Here is a 20,977-nt window from a genome sequence, read left to right on the forward strand (position 1 = left end):
AAAAATAAATTGTAGCTAGGCAGTATTGGCGGACTGTCAATCAAAGCAGAAATTCACAAGTCAGAGCTAACAGATTGCCTACCTGTAGGAGTGATGTAGAGTGAGAGCTCTGACAATAGGACAGTGTTAAGGTCATGTGATCGTTCTGCTGTCAGATGTAAAAAGCGTGTTCATTTTTAGTAAAATTACAATATGTCGAATCCGCTATCAAAGAATAAGTTTTGCAAAGTATAAAGAAAAAAAAAAGGCAGAAATTTGAATGCATTTGTACCGTGGGTTCAGTTTTGAGGTGCTGGAATGGTTTTTTTCTTCTGTAGAAAGCTTTCATACTAACTTTTGTACTTGATAACATTCATTAAAAAAATCAATTGATGCCTATGATGAATATGTTTTTGTGACTAATTAGCAATTAACATTTAAAATATTGAGTAGTTTGATGTATGTTTAAGTAAATTAAGTAAATCAAGTTATTAATTCAACTGATAAATCTTGTTACATACCGGTAATTGATTTATTAAAATTTTTGTATATACTGCTATTTTATTTATTACTGACTTGTTCACAGTCATCTTAAAATAACACTAAAATATGTTTTGTTGGAAAGAAAGTAATAATTAAAAAAAAAAAAAAAAAACGTTTTTCGACCGATTCAAACTTCTCTTTGATATAAGTTTTCTTTTGGTTAAGTGTCGCAGCTGAGCTGCTTAATTTCTTTTTTGTGCACGACAGTTCACCGTAAGAGGTTCAGAAATTAGGATTTAATGAGTTATGTTTTTGTGCACGTTGTACTGGTTTTACTCAAAAGTGATTCTTGTTCAGGTATTTATGAATGGGAATAATAAGAGCCATGCACTTCTTTCTTGTTTGATGACCAAGAAAAATAACTGCATTTCTAAAATTTTCAATTGTACACATGTAACTAATTTAAAGGTTTGATAAAAACTTCTTTAGTTTTTGCAATTTATTTTATTTACTAACACTTGAAACATTCTTTTTTACTAAAAAGAGTGTTTCAAAAAATGTTATTTTCACTCAGTGCATATTCTATGTCATTTCCATCTTTCACAATATTTATTCAAATGAATAAAGGACAGTTTAGATTAGGTTTATTTATAATGTTACAGGTTTAAACATATAAAATGTTTTTAATTTGACATTTTCCCCAAGGAGTGCTAACAGTGGGCCTAATGCAGCTGAACAGGTGGGTCTCGGGTAAAAAAGTGTGGGAACCCCTGGGCTAATAGACAATGAGACATTATTATTAAAATAATAATAATAAAATACAAGCAAAAGGATACTAAAACTACTGTGTCAGAGATATTGAAATAAGACAACCTGTTAAATCCAGGATACTAACCTTCAAAATATATATTTACGTACCTGTCCAGACTTGAAGTTGGCTTTCTGTCATTTTTGTTTCAAGGTTTACATTATTTCACTTTGTCATACATATGTCATTATCAAAGGTCTTTCAAACATGTCTATTCACCAATTTGGCACATGCTTGAAGAATCAGAATGAAAGTATTTATGCGTTTAAGAGGACAGTCCGCTCTGTGTCTGGAACATACACAATTCAGTACTGATGTTCATTTGTTTGATTGGATATTGAAATGCCTCTCCTGCTACACACAATCCATGTATACAGCATATTTCTTCATAAGAATGAACTACACAACTTTAGAAAGCTACATTATTGCTAGAAATGTACATGTGCAATTACACCACCGTTACAATTGTGGTTTCAGTTTTAATGCAATGGAATGTAGTGATTTGATTGAGACTGAGATTTATTCCTTTGTTACAGCCCATCTGGTGGTAATCTAAGGGCTTTTTAAATACAAATTTCGGTTCAACAAGAGTTTATGGTTTTATAAAAAGATGGAATCCTCAACCTAAGGCTTTGTAGAATTTGAATCTGTCTGGCATGTCCTATGCTTTCACAAACTTCACATTGTCAATGCATGTATAGCACAGTTTACCATGACAAGATTCCAATAGGTTAACAGTAGCCAAAACTAAATGAAGAAATATATTGTGTGTGTACTTCATTCTTTCGATTGTCTAAAATAAAGAAATATTCCTCTACTTACCAACATCCATTGCAGTTTCCATAAAACTCTTCTGCCTTGAAGCAAATTCAGCAAGTAACTTCTGCTGTCTCTCTCTGGCTTTTTGTCGCCTGCATTATACACAAGAAAGAAAATGTGATGTTAGCTTTATCACGGTATAAACTTTGCAAAAATGTATACTGTACTTATATGTAGTAGCTCTCTACTTTGATACTTGTATCTATACAACATATATTACAAAAAATAAAGCCTTGATGAAATTATACAGCATTATAACACAATCCGTGCCATAGACAGATTGATACTACACTCGTAATACTTTTTCATTATGAAATTAACAACAGGATAAAAAATCTAAGTTTAAAAAGGTGCACTAAAGAACACTTAATTCACTGTAATTAAGAACACTGTGAAATAATTATTATTATTATTAAAATAAAAAACCCACATTATATTAAAAGATAATTACACATTTATGCACATTTAGCACACATGCATTTTTAAATCAATTTGTTTTAGCTTTACCCATCCCAGGGTGATATTTTCCAGTCATGCCACCTGGGTGAATACTTGCAGAGCATAATCTTATTAAATAAACCTGCAAGTCAGTTGCATTTCAAAATATTTCCAAAGAGCAGCAGTGCCTTCGGGTTACGTAAAAGATGCACACAGCAATATTTTTACATGCTGGACACGTTTCTGCTTCCAAAAAGCTTTGTTTAAAAAAAAAAAAAAAAAGAAAAAAAACAGCACAAAATAGTCTGTTACAGTATTAGTGTCCTGAAACTACAGCTTTTTTAATAAAAAAAGAGACTTCAATTGTTTAGTGTATCCAGTATAGATTGCATTTTATTTATTTATTTAGCAGTCTCATTATGAGGTTTCTATCAAACATCCAGTGAATTTGGAACTGACTGACTCACTAAATGTGTATGTACATGATCAAATACAACATAGTAAAATATCTGAATTATACTGCAACTTGAAACAGTGTCAGCAACCAAAGTTGCTTATCCATTCTCTCAAAACCTACAACTTGTAATTTGGGGAAACAAAGGCTAAATGGCACCAAAATAAGATATTACTTTTGTCTGCTCTGCTTTTCCCAGTGTCTTACTGTTTGGCCCTAGCTATGGCTCAAACAAACCAGGCTTGACTGTAAATAGAGACCCCTAATAAGAAGACATAAACAAACTGACAGATTCAGTGCAGCTCTCTAATTTCCACTGACAGCTTAAGGGGCAGAGACACTAAGCTTGAAAAATATCACGAGCAATTGTGATTCTTGTCAATCGCTGGTCTGTCGTTTCTATAGCAACAGCCTATCTAGTGGGAGATGCTACCTTTGTCTTTGTCTGCAGGTTGAGTTTACCAAAAATAGGTCATCATTGAGTGCTTACAGCCTATTCGATCTTCATTACTACAGACCAGGACTTAAACAAAACAAGAATTGAAACTGGCTCATTGAGCAGCATTCCTTTATCAGAATAGATTCATCTTCATTTTAGGCTGTTGGTAAATTTGTTTGCTGACTATACATCATCATTTCTTGTAATGTTTAAGGTAAATTGAGTTTGCCACAATTGTTTTTAAATGACTATTAAACCCAGAAAATTATAGTTCAGATGCCTAATGGGATTCGTCTCAGTATTCATTTATAAATCTGGATGATTATACATTTTGGAAACAAAGACATGTTCGTAAGGATGCCCTACAAATCCCAGTCATACTGGAATACACAGCAGCAGGTGAAAATGCTCTACTGTAGTATAAAAAAAAAAAAACAATCCCAATTGCAGCTATAATACGCCATGTGATTTTTTTTGTTTTGCTTTTTTTACATCCCCTAGTGTGCATTATAAATGCATTACATGTCTCACTTCAATTCCCAAAGTGCCTCAGATCATTTAAAACATAACATTGCATCAGAGGCAAAAAATAACACAACAACATGTTGAAGTGCCAGGAATTATTTGATGGGCCTAAGAAAATACTAACATATTCTGCAGCTTTTGTTGTTGAAGTATTTGAGACAGTTCATCAGATTATTTAATTTGGCATTTTTGATTGCCATAACTTGCAACTCCATCCTTCTTTGAACATTTTTTTTAAAACTTTCACTTAATATAAATAATTACACATTCATATTGTTGATAGAAAAAAATGAGCTTGTCCTAAACAGTATTACATTAGAGTTGTCTCCATTTCTAGATAATTGGCCTAAAATATTTGATTTCTAAATACAACAAAATGTTTGATTCGACTTGCGGTATGATGTACATTTTTAAACCTCAACCTAAACCCAAACTCATTCGCCAGAACACTACATCACAATGAAAACTATCAAAGCGCAGCTACAAAAAAGTAGTACTGCTATCAGTTTACTCAATGTACACTGTAAGCTGTCCAGTTTGCAAATGTTTATAGTAGAAACACTTTCAATGTAGACACTGAAATTATTTGACAAATAATTGGACTAGTTTCTAGTAATGCTGTAAAGTGGAAATTGCACAGTTGACCACGTCTGGTAAAGACTACCTTGGCAATTGTGGAAAGGATTGCAGTTGAACCAAAGAAGGGCCAAAAGTAAACATTCTAACACATACAACCACACACGACAAATGTGGCAATTAAATGTTTAACAAACCACTACATACTATCACATTCAATTTGTACATATATTTCACACACCAATACACACAAAAAGGCAATGAAGAGAAGGAAAGTAAGTTGTTCAACAGCTTAGTACATACCTTTCCTCTTTGTCCATTGTTTTTTTGTCTGCTGGACCGTTTCTCTTAGGAGGTACAGGTGGTGAAATCTTCATACAAATTTCTTGTATACAGCGCTTATTCTGTCGAGCTCGGAAGGCGGCTTTTGTCAAGATGCGTTCAATTGCACTAATACCATCGCCATGGGAGTACTTTACTGAATCAAGCCTCACAAAAGCCTCTGGGTCTTCCATCCAAGGGGGGCAGAAAGAGTTTTGCTTTGCTGACAGTTTGTGATGCAGTTTGATTAGCAGGGATATCATGCTTTCTCTGATTTCCAGAATCGCAGTGGTTAGCTGTGGAGTTGAGCCATGGGGTATCCACTTTGTTGCCGAGGATTTCGGTCGAACAGCTTGACTGGCTTCTCCACTACTGCGATTGATGATCTCCTGAAACTTTCTTCTCCTTTCAGCAACTAAGCTAAAGACCTGAGCTGCCCCAGAATTCTGAAAAAAAAAATTTTGTGAAATCTTTAAAAACACTGATAAACACAGTATATCATGGCTATATAAAAAGAGATATGAAGTATCTGAATCTTACATATCAATTAAACAAAATTATATACCCTTCAACATGTGTTAATTTTACTATTAAATTACTTATGGTCTTTGAAAGGAGCCAATAACAACCAATGCAAATGTAATCAGGCACGTGAATGGATACCATATAGATTTACAAATGTAATGGATACCATATAGATTTTCTTGTTTTACTGGTGAGGGGTGGGGAGTGCAGGGGCTCATTAAAGATTCATGAAATTGTAGGTGCTTGTCTAATTATTTTAATCATAGTCATTGATTATAAAAGTTCACAAAGGTTTATAAAAAAATGCTCTCCTCTGGTGCTGCAGCTTCATAGTTTCATTGCCATATAAATCCTACCAGCTGAAACATCAAATTACATTTTAATTAGTGACAATTGTGGTGGTGGTGGTGGTGGTTTACTGCAGTAGCCTTAAAGCAAGGACATAGAACTGAGAAGACACTAGGAGAAAAACAGAATCAACTGCTGCAGTGGGTTCAATGTCAAATTCTAACAATTTTATTGGAAAACCATACTACCACCAGGGGCAAGATATTATATTATATTATATATGAATGATATGAAAAGCCAGAGGTTTAAAACTAAATCATTATTACAGATAACTGCAGCCTTTATTAAAAGTCATATGTAATGCTGACATGAATCTAAGTATAAATCAATAGCATAACTTAGAGTAATAACACAAAGATATGTTTGCTGTACAGCTTTCAAAAAAACATGGCACCATAAAATAAATATCAATCACAACACAGCAAATTTCAAGGCAATATTAATCATTCTGACATGCTGTTATAGGTTAGAAATTCACATATAAAAGTAATAAATAATACTGAACTAGTTTTAGCATTCAGAAAGGACATGTATTCCAATGTTAGACTGTACATCAAGTGGACTGCTATACATGCAGCAGCAAAATACACCACCCCAGTGTTTGTGACGAATGTCTTGAAAGATTAAGACGATCTTCCTAATAACTATTCTAGAATGCCTTACTTCATGAATACTGTAGAATCATGCAAAAGGGTTTTTAAAGCCATTCCCGATGCTGCTGAAACTTAAAAAAAAAAAAAAAACACAGACAACTACCTGTCTTTGGAGACCAGAAAATCGCCTGGAAGTCTGTGATACAAAAAGCAAGGCAATATATATAAAAGCTATGGCTTACTATAAACTTTTAAAATATTCAGTGTAATTCACTTCCCCAAATGATGATGAATATTAAACAAACCCTCCAATTTCTTAAGATTTGCAAAAGCTGCTTTCAAAATGAGTTTGATGACTGCACATACTAACCTGAGCAAAAGAGGAGGAGTCTGTGCTTGTACTTGCAGGAGGTTCCCTTTTTACCTCCGGGGCTGTCTCTGGTACCCTCACTCTCACAAAGTTAATAACATGATGCAAGTTGGATAGCAAGTTAGTGCCAGGAAACCAACTATCATGGCAGTGTTCTTCAATGCAAGGTTCCTAAGAGGATTGAAGTCAATAATCAAAACATGAATGGAAACCTCTACATAAAAGTACATGTGCAAGTACTCGGCAGTAAATGCATTGTTTCAGTTTTTACAGGAACCATGAGTTGACTACAGTGATCCAGTAATATTCCAAGTGCGTCTGTAAAAGATCATTATTCTGTCCAGAACTAATATTTTCGATTAACTAACACCCAATAAAATTGTCTTCAATGGCTTTAAAACAAACCTGATATTATATAGTAAATGGAGACCAAATGTATTTGGTTTGTTTTTGATTTGCACATTGCCAAAGAACAAAATGCATTTACCTTTTTGTATTGTATTTTGTTTAAATTAATTACCTAATGTACGCAAAGGGAACTGAATCCATAACTGTTTTATTTTACAGCATTTTCATATATTAAACAAAAAGAAAAAAGCAATGTTATGACTTTTACAATAAGTGTTACAACTATTAAAGTACAGTTGTAGTCAAAAGTTTATATACCCCAATGGAAATTTAGAAAAGTTTTGCTTTTGTGGATGAGGAAAACAAACAATCAAAAAAAAAAGTTACAAGAAATAGGATGTCCACAATTATTTATTTCAGCAATTGTTTTGCAAAACTCCAAAAATGCCAATTCAAAAGTATTCATACCTTGACAAGGAAAATAAAATTAATAGCTAGTTGAGGCACCTTCAGCAATAATAACCTCTTTTAAACAATTAGGATATTTGTCAATAAGCTTCGGCATGATTCTTTAGTGATTATTGACCATTCTTCAATGCAAAATTGTTCCAGTTCATTCAAATTCGAGGACTTCTCTTGTGCACAGCCTTCTTCAACTCATACCAAAGATTCTGAATCGGATTTAGATCGGGACTTCGACTAGGCCATTCCAGAACCTTGATTTGATTCTTCTTTAACCATTCTTAAGTAGATTTTGATGTGTGCTTTGGATCGTTGTCATGTTGGAATGTCCAGTTGCGCTTTAAACCAAGTTTTGTAGCAGAGGGTTTCAGATGATTGGCCAATATATTTTGGTATGCTAGGGAATCCATTTTAACATGTATTGGAACTAAATTTCCTGTGCCATTAGAGGAAAAACAGCCCATTACAATGATATTACCAATTCCATGCTTGACAGTAGGCATGGTGATCTTTTCTTTGTACACCTCACCAGACTTTCGCCAAACGTAACGACTATCGACGTGACCAAACAGCTCGATTTTTGTTTAATCACTCCACAAAACCTTTGACCAGAACTCATATCCATCATTCAAATGCCATTTTGCAAACTTTAAGTGGTTGTCCTTGTGACGTTTTCCTAAGAGTGGCTTTTTCCTTGGCCTGCGACCATTGAGACCTTCACCATGCAATACTCGACCTATGGTTGAAATGGAAACCCCAGTCCCACTTGCAGCCAATTCACTTTGAATATCTTTGGCAGTCAATCTCGGATTGTTGTTAACCTTCCTCACAATTCTTCTACTTATTCTTGGTGAAAGATCCTTCTTTCTTCCAGGCAGAGGGAGCGTTGTGACAGTATTATGAGTCATGTACTTCTTGATAATAGAAACAACAGTTGAAATTGGGATACTCAAATACTTGGGAATCTTCCTTCTCCAGCTTTATGACAACAAATATTTTTCTGTCTAAGGTCTTCAGATAGCTCTTTACTTTTTCCTCATATTGACTAAATGGTAATGACAGCAATCATCCTACGCCTAACGCTTTCATACTCTCTAAGAATGTCCACCTACAATCCAGCATTTTCTAGAATTAGGTTCTGCATTATCATATTGAAATTTCTAGCACCTTGTAGACAATGCTATCATAGCATCAAAGGGTATGAATACATTTGAATTAGCATTTGAGTTTTGCAAAAAAAAAAACAAAAAAAAAACTGCTGAAATAAATGTCTTGTAACTTTTTTCCTCATCCATAAAAGCAAAACTTAGATTAGAATTTTCCTAAAATTCTTTGTTTGAGAAATTTCTGGAAATTATAAATTTCCATTGCTGTATGTAAACTTTTGACTACAACTGTATGTATTGAATTAACACATAGATGAATGTATTTCTGTTGTGTTTACCAATTTTAAAATTAAAACAGAAAAAGAACCAACTCAAATTTAATGGATTCTAGAAATATGACTAAAACCAAAAACATTTCATAAACAAAATAGCGGCCACAAACCTACCAAAAGACTTGAAAAGGCACCATTTGTGCAACAGACACACACACACAAAACGAGTTGCCAGAGCAACCTGGTTAATGCTAAATATGTGAATTCTGGATAATTGCAAGCATACAGTATATATTACCGGTTTTATTTTGTTTCACATAGAGCAATTTTATTAAATGTCTATTATTAATGTTGTTCACTTACTGTCTGTATCCCAAACATTAACTACTTAAACTGCAGACAGTTATCATCTGAGCTGTAGGCAACATTGATCAACTGTACTGTTCAATTTCATTGCACCAGATAGTTGCAAGCTCCACTGGTAAAATAGCTGATGGGCTGCACCTGCCTCTATTGAAAACCTGCTGATGCCGTACCCAAGCCTGTACCCATTTCCCAAGGAAAAAAAGGATGATAATAATGGTCTGGTGACTTCATTTTTTCTTTACATTCTGCCTTTCCACAATGGTGCATTTAATAATACTTTTATTTCTGTGTTCATTCTTTTTATCACAAGTAATCCAATATTTACCAATCTCCTAACTACCACAACATACTAAGCCATACTTTATGATTTACATAGGAGCATTCGTAAGGTGAAAAATGATATTTAATACATTGTGTTCAGATCAGCATAGACATATTTGTGACTAGATCATTTAGTTAGACCATGCTGACAGTACAATACTTTGCTGAAAAAAGATCCCTTCACTAATTGAGATAGCAACATTATTCTTAGTATTAGATTTTAAAAACATCATACCTCTTCTTCAGGTTCCTCTTGTAGCACATTATCAAGACCCAATTCAATCAAGTATAAAACCATGCAAAGCACATGTTCGGACATGTTTTGATGATCCATTGAGATCTAAAAATAAATAAATAAATAAAAAAGTACTGGGATATAGATATGTCAAAGTTTCCAATTAAAAAATACAAATACAGGTCAGATTTGTGGTCTCCTGTTTCACCACAGTATTATTTAATTGCTTTGTAAAGACACACATTAAACTTCAATATTTCAAGTTTAGGAATTACCTTATACAGAAGGGTGAACAGCACAATGTGTAATGTTTTACAGTGCAACAGCCTACCAAGACCTTTATAACATGGATGTAAAGGTGTTCTCTCCTTATATGGTGGCCATGGGTTTCCAGAAAAAAATCCAGACTCTTTCAGACTGTTAAAGAAAAAAGCAAATTCATTAGTAAACCAATGGATTCTTTCCTGCAGAAAATGTATTATTAAAGAAGATATATATTTTTTGATACAGCATCTGTCTAGGTCTATATCTATGTATTTGGATGGGTAATAGTTTTAAAACAACAGCTACAGTTTATAATCTTGATGCATTTTCTTGAAATATTATATTACTCATAAACATAAAGCGGAAATATTTGTAATAAGGTAAAAGTATGACCTTCCAAAATTCATTTTTTTTTTGCCCAATGTTAATAGCCATTTATGGCCCAAGGGACAAGACTGCTCCATTTGCAATTAAATTGTTACTGAAAACAGGTTATGTAATATTTAGTCAGACTGGCAGGTCATATATCACATGCCAACAGTGTGTTTAATGTGCTTTAAGTGAGCAGTCACAAACTAACACAAAAATGTCAGGTACATGTCTTGACTAGCAGCCCTCCAACCTGCTATATTCAGTCTGGATTTTTCCTAATAAGGTTGAGTGCATTTCAAGAAGAAACTTGCATATTCTATTTCTTTATATGTACCTAAAAGCCTTATTCTGTTAAATCAGGAAGGATGGAATAAACATATTCAGTAGCTAAACTGCAAGTCCAACTACAGAGGATTTGCCGTGTTCCTTCAGGAAGGGACCATGCTGTGAAATCCAATTCATATGAAATTTGAGGAACAATATTAAAACAGTACAGGATGCAGGAAAGCAATTCTCTTCACAGAATCTGTAGTAGAAGCACATGTATTTCTCAGAAAATCTTGAAGTTATTCAGGAAATTAACCTTACGCTATCTTTTTCTTTTTTTAGGGTTAGGGTTGAAATATCGATTGCAGTTGACATTGCCCTAACTAACCATATCCATCTCATCTCCGACGTAAATCTTTCCAAGGGCAGATAGAGATTCTGCTCCTAGCGAAACCATCATATGTATTAAAATGAATACACTGCTGCCTGTTGTTTTATATTACTGCCAATTGTATCAAATGCTGTGTAAAATCACTTGTGTTTAAATAGCAAAATAAATAATTTTTATAAATGAATAAAATATATATATATATATATATATATATATATATATATATATTATAATTGGAGTCAATATGTAAATATATAATAATACTGATCCATTTGCATTCACATGCATCAGACCTGGTGTGTTTTTGAACACTTACAATGCTGTATATCTGTCCATTGCCGTCTGTACGTCTCTGCGGTAAACTGTTCGGAGAATTACCATGATCGGGTCAAATTCTTTTTCCCAGACTTCAGCTAAAAATAAATTGAAAAAATCTTTACACATAGATCTTAATCATGGTAATATTAATTCTCAGATAATGTACGTTTTTATAATACTAAATCTGAACACTGAAATCTAACCATAGCCTGCCCCCTTTTGGCTGGTAAAAAACCCCCAAAAAACAAAAAACAACGGTGCTGATGGAATGGTGAACTGACATATTATTTAATGTAATGTTATATTGTATAATGTATTGTAAAGAGCAGTGCCTTTATTTCCAATTAATCTAATGAAGATTACTGATTTAACAGTAGATTCAATGTACCAATACAAAAAAGTAGTCCTATTGGGAACTATATGACAAAAATATGTGAGAATAAAACATCCCTTATATTTCAGTTTGTTTCTTTGGGTTTTTTTTAGGACATTGTGCATTTTGAAAAGATGATCTGATCATATAAATGTTACCCCAAAAGCACTGTCATTAATTAACTAGATCTCACATGTTTTTCAATTTAAGAGACACAAATAAGTGTGCATTTACAGAAAAATAAATGTAAGCACCCAGAAGTATTTCCAATTTCGAGCATATGAGGGCATTAGCTATAGGGCCCTTAAGATGTTTCCTTGTTATATTTGATGACACATGACAGTTTTAAAACATGTATAATAAGCAGAAATTCTATCAACTCCTGGCAGAAGAGACCAGGGTTCTGTACAAATGTATACATACAGTTATTCTTCAAAACTAAATGGCAAGCCAAGAAATAATACAGACACCTGGCTCCATCTGCAGACTGCTTGAGGCGTTACAGTTCCTCTGTATAATGTGTGTGAAAAATATTTAATTGAATTAGTACAGTTAGATACTTATGCATTGGAAATTTTTTTTTTCCAATTGAATTCATTGTTTTTCATACCCTACCTTTAGGTGTGTACATTCCTTGTTGCATAGAACCTCCAGGTTCAAAAACGGGAGCCTTAAAATCAGCAACAGCTGAAAGCATGGCTTCAAAGCTAGAACTGCCAGGAACAGTACCACTTTTGGGATTTGGATTTTCAGGAATGTGAAAACACTGTTAAGGACTTTACCTTCATTGCATATATTCAAGAGACCTTTACTGAACAGTGTTAGGAGGTTACAGTGGAGGGAGGGGGTGCTGAGGTCTAGATGTGTCTTTGATTTTCTGGCAATGCTGGGTTTCATTTTTTTTTGTAATTAAACCATATATTACTGTAAACACTCTTTTGAAGTGAGTGAAAGTAAACACCGATGTTTAGGTCATTGTTATACTGCATTTAAAAATAAAACTTCTAAAATATAGAAAACAACTTTTAAAATCTGAAGAAAATGATGAAAAGGATATGAGATCCAATAAGGAGCTGTGTGTGCGATCATTCATGCACAGCTGGGATACCATCTCTGCCCTGAGAATATCATCATCAGTCATTCCTACAATACCAAAACAGAAAGCAACACAGTCACTATGAATATAATGTCCTTATAAGACTATACAATAATAGGCAGTGTGAACTGAGATATGAAGAAAACAAATACATTTAAATCTTTGCATTAACATTGCATTACCAATTCACTGTTCAATATAGTACATAAAAACATTTGTGGTACCAGTGGGAACCACTAGGGGGCAAACATGTATTGCATGAAGTACTGCATCCACACTGGACGTGAGCGATGCGAGCAAATAATTTAGAAGTCACTGCAGTCAAATGGGAGTATCCAGACCAGCAGCGAGCGACGTCGCTTTGAAAAGATTTTGCGTAGCTAAAATAGAAGCTGTTTCTATTTTCTTTTTTCGTCGTGCGACTGGAATGAAACTGACCAATCAGAAGCAAGGTTAACACCCTTGACACACGTCAAACACACACCTCAAAACAAGTCATGCCTCAAAACAAGTTAATCATGGCCGACGAAAAGTTAAATTTATGAGGTGCAGTAGTAGCCATTATTATATGATTGCAAATTGAACGCCTACAAAGACATCCAGAAGAAAGACAATTCTGGGTGGCTTACGGGTGGTGCATTTAGCAGCACCGAGACATTTTCTTTCCTATTATGCAAGTTGAGTAAAAATAGATTTATTAATACGCAAAAATAAACCGGAGCATACATGCAGTCTACAAATCCAGCATTTAAATGAAAACTGTGCCCTTTGGCTGGCTTTTGGCTGACACAAAAAAGGTCCAGCGTTCACACAACTTGAACATGTGACCTCATTTTAAGCTATAGCTTTTTTTTCTTGGTTTGTTTGTTTTTTATGATAAATAACGTTTTGTTCAATAAATTGTTCTGTGGCACAAATCCGTGACAAAGAAGGTCTTTACATACGCATAAAGTGAAGTTTTGTGGAGATTCACCAAACAAACAAAAATATTATCAAGGTCCTTTATTCTATACGTTGTAAAACAAAGCCAGCAATAGGTTTGTATTCTATGTGACACATCCCAACATTACCAAGCTCATACATTAGTTTAAGATTATGAGCCATAATTATAAATTATTTTCTGTCAAGTTCATCGGACCGTTTTAAAATGAAAAACTAAATAAAAGTAAATAATAATAATACAAAGTAAGTGGTGACCTGTGCATAATAACACAGATGTTCATAATAATAATAATAATAATAATAATATAGTGATTATGTGTGTTTAACAAGAAGAAGAAGAAGAAGAAGAAGTCAGTCAGATAACAATAAAACTGTTGGATATATAGGGATGTTCAATAACTCTGCTCTATAGATTTTACAAGTCCAACCTTTATTTTACAATGGAGTTGCTGGAGGTCAGGGCGATAGCCTTTTATCAAAATAAGACCTGTTTTGTAATGGTACAGCCCATCTCTAGTATGCCCTATAGGAATGCAAGGGTGGGGTCATGTATTTATTTCAGTCGCGTCTGGTGTGGACTGACATTCGGCAACTTCGATCTGTCGTTTGCGTCGCTCGCGTCCAGTGTGGATGCAGCTTAGAAATCAAGCCTGTATTCACATGGAACACTTCCTTTAAGGTTGGAGGACTATCCCTCAACAAAGAAGATGTCATGAAAGAGCTTTTGTTGTGATCAGATTGAAATACAACCAATTTAGATATGTATACCAATTTTATGAAAGCACCTTACCCTGCATGCAGGTCTCTTAACAATTTAGGTCAACAGCCGTTAAGAATAAATCGCAAGCCAGCCCTCACAATAAGGTTTCTAAAAGGTCTTAGCAGATATTAATCAAATAATGTTCTTGTGCTTTATGATCGATTGGGGAAAGTTTGATCTACCAATTAAAAAAAAAAAAATAAGCACACATTGCTTTTATATTGCAAAATTCAAGGCTTGTTCTTTAGACAACATGACCCTCTACTTGTGTATCAGTTAGATTCATTGTCCTTACCCAAGTGAATGCGAAGGCTCAACAATAGTACAAGAAATGTTAGGGCTCCCTCCAACATTGGTCTTTCATGTTCTGGATCAAGCACTGTATTTTGATGCTGTGATGCCATTGTCAACAAGTCCACAACTTTAAATCTATATTGAAAATATAAAAAGTTATTTGGTAACACAGAATAGCATTTGCTACATTTTCTTTTCTGCACCACACGATGAGAATACTTTTTTTTTTTTTTTTAAATAAAAACTAAAAAGTAGAAACAAAAACTAAATTCTAATGAAACTGATAAAATGCAGTTTTTACCTTTCAAAGACTGAAGAAATGAAGTAATCTGGATCTAACCGAGATGCACAAACCTAGAATAAATAAGAGAGTTGTTAAACCAAAGGATTTTTGCTATTTTGTGAAAAAGATATTTATCATCAATTAACTACTCGCTGTTACCTGCAGGAGATAGATGTCCGGGTCAATCATAGAGTTACAAAAATGGGACTGTACATAAGTCATGGCCTGGCCTTTAATTTGTAAGCCATTCCGGACCCACATATTACTATGGATTTCTGAAAGGCTTGCCTGAAAAAAAATAAAAGCAGGATACTTCACACGGAGAACAAGTAAAAAAAGTTTTGACCATCAGCCAGTAATGATGAAAATTGCACATTTTTAAATGTATTGTCCACACTCCAAAGTTTTCCAAAACACAGATACTTGTTGACCTGCTAGGGGCTCAAAACTTTTGTTCTGAATCCATCTCTTATCAATTGATCAACCACCACCCTAAAATGGCAAAAACATTCCACTTGTCTAAGATACCCCCAATGTAAGTGATGATCCCATGAAAAGGGTGGTGTTTTAACTGGAGTACCAAAGCACCATATGACGGCAAAGGAAATGCAGTCCTTAGTAGGATTTAAAACAGATCTTGTGTGTCATGATCAGCATAACTTTAATACCTCTGTGAATAAAATAAGTCTTAGTGGAATGCAGAATAGTGAAACATTTCCTGTTGTTCACAGAAAGTGTTACCCTTTGTCAGCAGTAAAAATAAGTGGAAGGCGGAAAGGGATGCAAATAAATGCGGTTAACTTATAAATTTAAAATAAAAAAGACAGCAAAAAACTAGTTCAAATAAAGAATTGTTTAAATAATAATATGAAGTGCTACAGTAAATGCCTTTAAAATATCACAAACACAAACACGTTTATTATATTGTACTTGGGAGACTCAACATGTACAAAATCTAGTTTAAAAAATAAAACAGTTTGTCAACACATACATCTGCACCCATATGAAGTTGCATTATGCATAAAAATCTAGGTTTTAAAGTCCTATAGATAGGGGCACATTTAGCCTACTCCGAATTGCCTGTCATATCACTCAGGCATTACAGGGGCTGCACACTAGTGGTAGCCTGGTATATGGAAGACATCTTTTTTTAAACCCTGTAGGAGGTAATAAGCAGTGCACTGTAAAGAATGCTGTAATCAAATACAGTGCTGGAAACTAATGTACCGAGCAGACAGGAAGGAAACACTCATTCTAAGATTGAACATGACCACATGGGGCTAAAAAAATAAATCTGCAGGGCTAAATCAATAATTTTAGAAGCAATACCTTTTATACATCAATCCAAGCTCCCCTGCAACTCTCACCACTATTGTGCATGTCAACAGGAGCTGCTCATGGTAGCCTATACAGTACAGTATGAAAGACATGCCATTTTTGCAAATCCCTGGAGGTGGAATAAAAGCTTTTTGCAGATGGGTAATAATTAAGAAAAATGTTTTGTAAGTAAAAATTAACTACACTCCAAACTTGCAATGAACTCGAAAATCGCATGTCGGTTTGAACAGTACGCGCACACTCGTTGTCCAATCAAAAGGAGTCGAAGGCTGAATCTGGTGAAGAAACGGCAAGACTCTGCCCAATCACAACTAGATATGTGTTTTTGGAGGCTGTGTGGTCCAGTGGTTAAAGAAAAGGGCTTGTAACCAGGAGGTCCCCGGTTCGAATCCCACTTCAACCACTGACTCATTGTGTGACCCTGAGCAAGTCACTTAACCTCCTTGTGCTCCGTCTTTCGGGTGAGACGTAATTGTAAGTGACTCTGCAGCTGATGCATAGTTCACACACCCTAGTCTCTGTAAGTCACCTTGGATAAAGGCGTCTGCTAAATAAACAAATAATAATAATAATGGGTCAGAGTTTACATTGGTTGGGACGGAGGTTTACAGTGTCGCAAGTGGCTATTTTTTTCTCTCTCCCACAGTGTTGAATAATGAATTTCGGGGGGGGGGGGTTCAAACCCCTAAAACCGCCTCCGTAGCTACGCCATGTGCACTTTGAAATAGGATACCCCCCCCCCCCCACTTCCCGAGTCGGACAAGGATGTGCTTGGTATCAAAAAAAAGGTAAGCATTTTAATCACGTCACAATATCCCAGGATCTTCAAAGAGTTATGAAATATGTTCATTTTAAGCACACTGAAGTACATTTGCACCCTTTGCCGCTGAAGAAGGGTTAATGTATACAGGATTTATGCCACTTTGCAAACAATGTCTCCATCTCCTGTTTAACTAACCATCTCAATACCTGAATCTGAAGTGGATGAATCATTATCTTCATAAGCATTTCTTGATCTGGTAAAAGGCTGTCTAAGTCCAGTCCCTGGCACTTCACAGCCTATTAGAAAAGTTAAAAAAATAAATAAATAAAAAACCTTATACATCAAATTTAGCCAACTACTGCTTCATATACAAAAATTCAAAAACCAAATGTCATCATGCACAGTCTGTAAAATGTACAAGTCATTTGACAAAATAAATGTTACAAGAATTCGGTTAATAACCAGAAAAAAGTATGAGCCAATTCCGTGTCAGATAGGTGTGACTGGCATGTTGCAAACAAATCTAAAAATGTTAGTTAATAAAGTTCAGAAACCTGCAAATCAACTTGGCATGTACTTTGTTTAGATGCATAAACTTTGTTTGAAATATAAGCAACAGTTCACAAGATGCACCTTTTTGACAAGCTACTGTTTTTTAGTTTGTTTTTCTTCACAGGTCCGCCAGTTTTTCTAAAATCAAGGCGTTACACGTGGGAGTCAGCTTACCTTGCTCAGAAACATAGCATAATAGCGATGAAGGGGCAAGTGAAATGACACTTGGTGGGGGGCCGGCTGGAAAAAATAAAACAAAATTAGTTTAATGGAACAAAAAAAAGTAAATGACTACATTTAAAATAGATAAAATAAGCTCAAAACAAAAAAGATAGCATCTTTAAGAGTGCATGCCTACTGTACTTTAAACCCATTGCCTATTATTTATACCAACCAAAGAGAAAATACCTCATCCACAAAGTTGACAGAATCAAACCAGATTTGTAGTGTTTCCAGACAGTACCGAACCACAGTTTTTGTATATTCCTGTGTTTCCTAGAACAAAGGCATACAGAATTAGGTAACACGGTTAAGGAAATACCACAGAGAATAGTTTTAAAGTTACTAATAAGCAAAGGTAACACTTAAGACAACTCAAGGATTAGGTTTAATATTGTGAAAATTATTTTTTTCTATTGCTTTTTTTAATCTGCATACGAAAATAAATTTAAAAAATAATAATTCAAAGCGATCTAGCTCAATATACATTGTAAATTAAAAAAAAAAAAAATCAACATTTATGGTGAAGCATTTAGTCTACCTGAAATCCAGCAAGACTTATTTTCAACCATGCTGTAAATAAGGCACAACTTATTTAATTTAAGGATATGATCACACTTTCTTTAACTACACCTGTTTGTATTATCCTTTTACTCTTCAATAACATTTATTTTCTTATTACATGTCCCTTAAACTGGGAATATTAACATAAATAAAAGGAGCAACTTTGAAGGAAAGTGGAAAGTCCAATCCAACATCCTTACCTTCACTTTGCAATGTGTTAAGAGTCCCCACATTGGTTGAGCACATGCTTCCAACTCTGCTGCAAATGCTGCATAATAAGTTTGTGATTCAAACTCCACATGTTCATTTATTTCTCGCTTGTTTAAATTCATTCCTATAAAAAAAGAAACAATTCATCATGCACAACACCTCTCTAGGTGAATCTTGTGAATATTTTTTTAACAGTATTTACACCTTAGTCATATGATAGTGGCAGACAAATCTTCCAGTTTCATTGTTCATTTTATGTTAAAAAATCTAATAAGACAAAATGTTCCAGTTTATTCTTCTTTTCACATAGCAAACAAGTCATATGAAGAATGAAATGGGACATTTGTAACCAGTCCATTTAATACAGTATACAGTGAAAGGTAGTAAATACAAATAATTACAATTTTTTTAACAAAAAAAATGTTTAAATAACAATTCCACTTTTCTTTTAAACACTCAAAAATAAACAGTACTGCACCAGCAGAATTGTCAGGTTTTTTTCTTTCCTTTTTTTTTTCTTTGTTCTATCTTTTTGCTCACCTTGAAAGAAGGAAACAAAACTCATCCACAACATTAGCAACGACTGATCCTCCAAGAACTTCTTTGCTACACTTTGGTGTGAGAGAATATTAATAAAATCACTAACTAAAGGCCAGTAGGTGTTGTTCTTCAGCAGAGCTTCTCCACAGTTAACCACCACATGGCGATTATTTTCTTCATCTGAAAAAAATAAATAATTGTATTTCACTTTCTTAAAGGAAACAAACATTGAACAATCTTACAAGTAAAACAAATAATTCTTGTTTAGCTGACCACACCTCTTTGTCAACCTGTAATTGTTCCCATTTTGATGCCTATTACTCAGAACTACAGTACATGCAAAAAAAAAAGAAAGACACATATTGAGTTGGTATGCCCTGGCCTTCACTTTACATAGACTGACTTACCTTGAAGTTCACTCTTTACAAGGCAACTTTCCATCATATAAAGGAGAACTGTCACCATTATGTCCAGTAGCTGACATTCCTCTGTTACATGACGTGCTAACTCTTCATTGCTAAACAACTGCACACTAATATGTACAATTCTGTTGGACATGGTATCTGATTCATGGCTTTTCATTAAAGTTTTCATAATGAATGCATAATGCTGAACGAAAGTCCTAGTAAAAGAAATCTGCAAAAAGAAAACAAAAATATATTAAAAGAACTATAGTACAAACCACCAGATTTAATAAATAACATCAAATACTCCATCACAATATATACTGCAGTATTTTAATTTTTTTAACCCCGGATTTCTCCCCAATTTGGAATGCCCAATTATTATTTTTTATCCCAGTTACCCGCTGCAACACCCCATCATTTTTCGTATTGCAGATCCACCGCGAAGCAACCAGACCTATAGTGCCGGAGGACAACACAGATCTGAACAGCTCCACTGCAGACCCGCAGACGCCCTATCAGCCACAGGGGTCGCTGGTGTGCGGTGAACCGTGGATTGCCCTGCCGACCTAAGCCCTCCCTACCAGTGTGGCGCTCAGCCAATTGTGCGCAGCCCCCTAGGAGCCCCCGGGCACAGTCAGCAGTGACAGCCTGGATTCGAACCTGCAATCTCCAGGCTATAGGGCGCTTCCTGCACTCTAAGCGCAAGGCCAGATTAACGCAGGGGCTTTAGGGGCTGCAGCCCAGGGCCTCAGATTTTGAGGGGCCACAAAAAAAATATATAATTTATAATACAATATCTAAAAATTGAATAAGTAGTGTGTGACTTTATGGATCGGAACAACAGGTCTGCTTTACCAAGCCGTATTGCGTTGGAGGAGCAGGGACTGCCTGATCATATGACTTGACCTGCGATCAAGTCACATGCCACATCAGAATCCGTAAATGTCTGGCAAAGCAGCACCTAGGAAGCATGAGAGTGACGCTGAACACGTTATTTTAATATAATACAGTACCAACAAATGTATGTGAAGGTACCAGTGCTTCGGAAAATACATTGGAGAGCAATCAACAGGAGGAAGCGACCTAGGTGTATATGGATTACAGTGGGGCAATCTCCATGGAAAAATAAAAATAAGTCTCCCCTTTTTCTCACTCTATTTTGGTAGTAGTTTCGGGTTGTGTGTATTTCCATGTAGTTTTCTTTTAGACTGAGCAATTCTTGTACCAAATGCAAAT

General features: G+C 34.8%; 1 protein-coding gene across 4 annotated transcripts in view; it reads right to left on the reverse strand.

Annotated features, from left to right (window-relative positions):
* Positions 1-20,977, reverse strand: part of LOC117404145 (E3 ubiquitin-protein ligase ubr3-like) — a 73,593-nt gene that overhangs the window by 46,626 nt on the left and 5,990 nt on the right. For 2 of the 4 annotated variants that reach the window (XM_059032270.1, XM_059032269.1), the window contains exons 8-25: positions 19,742-19,970; positions 19,335-19,514; positions 18,785-18,918; positions 18,210-18,296; positions 17,976-18,041; positions 17,456-17,545; positions 15,308-15,436; positions 15,167-15,219; positions 14,867-15,000; positions 12,829-12,916; positions 12,389-12,528; positions 11,399-11,495; positions 10,064-10,205; positions 9,789-9,893; positions 6,679-6,849; positions 6,472-6,504; positions 4,825-5,288; positions 2,093-2,181 (exon numbers count right to left, since the gene is read on the reverse strand). In XM_059032270.1, coding sequence (XP_058888253.1) covers positions 2,093-2,181; positions 4,825-5,288; positions 6,472-6,504; positions 6,679-6,849; positions 9,789-9,893; positions 10,064-10,205; positions 11,399-11,495; positions 12,389-12,528; positions 12,829-12,916; positions 14,867-15,000; positions 15,167-15,219; positions 15,308-15,436; positions 17,456-17,545; positions 17,976-18,041; positions 18,210-18,296; positions 18,785-18,918; positions 19,335-19,514; positions 19,742-19,970 — 2,431 coding nt within the window. The remainder of the gene's footprint in view (positions 1-2,092; positions 2,182-4,824; positions 5,289-6,471; positions 6,505-6,678; positions 6,850-9,788; positions 9,894-10,063; positions 10,206-11,398; positions 11,496-12,388; positions 12,529-12,828; positions 12,917-14,866; positions 15,001-15,166; positions 15,220-15,307; positions 15,437-17,455; positions 17,546-17,975; positions 18,042-18,209; positions 18,297-18,784; positions 18,919-19,334; positions 19,515-19,741; positions 19,971-20,977) is intronic. The other 2 variants (XM_059032272.1, XM_059032271.1) reach the window with 1 other exon arrangement.

The sequence above is a fragment of the Acipenser ruthenus genome, chromosome 10 (assembly GCF_902713425.1).
Source record: "Acipenser ruthenus chromosome 10, fAciRut3.2 maternal haplotype, whole genome shotgun sequence".
Taxonomy (NCBI): domain Eukaryota; kingdom Metazoa; phylum Chordata; class Actinopteri; order Acipenseriformes; family Acipenseridae; genus Acipenser; species Acipenser ruthenus.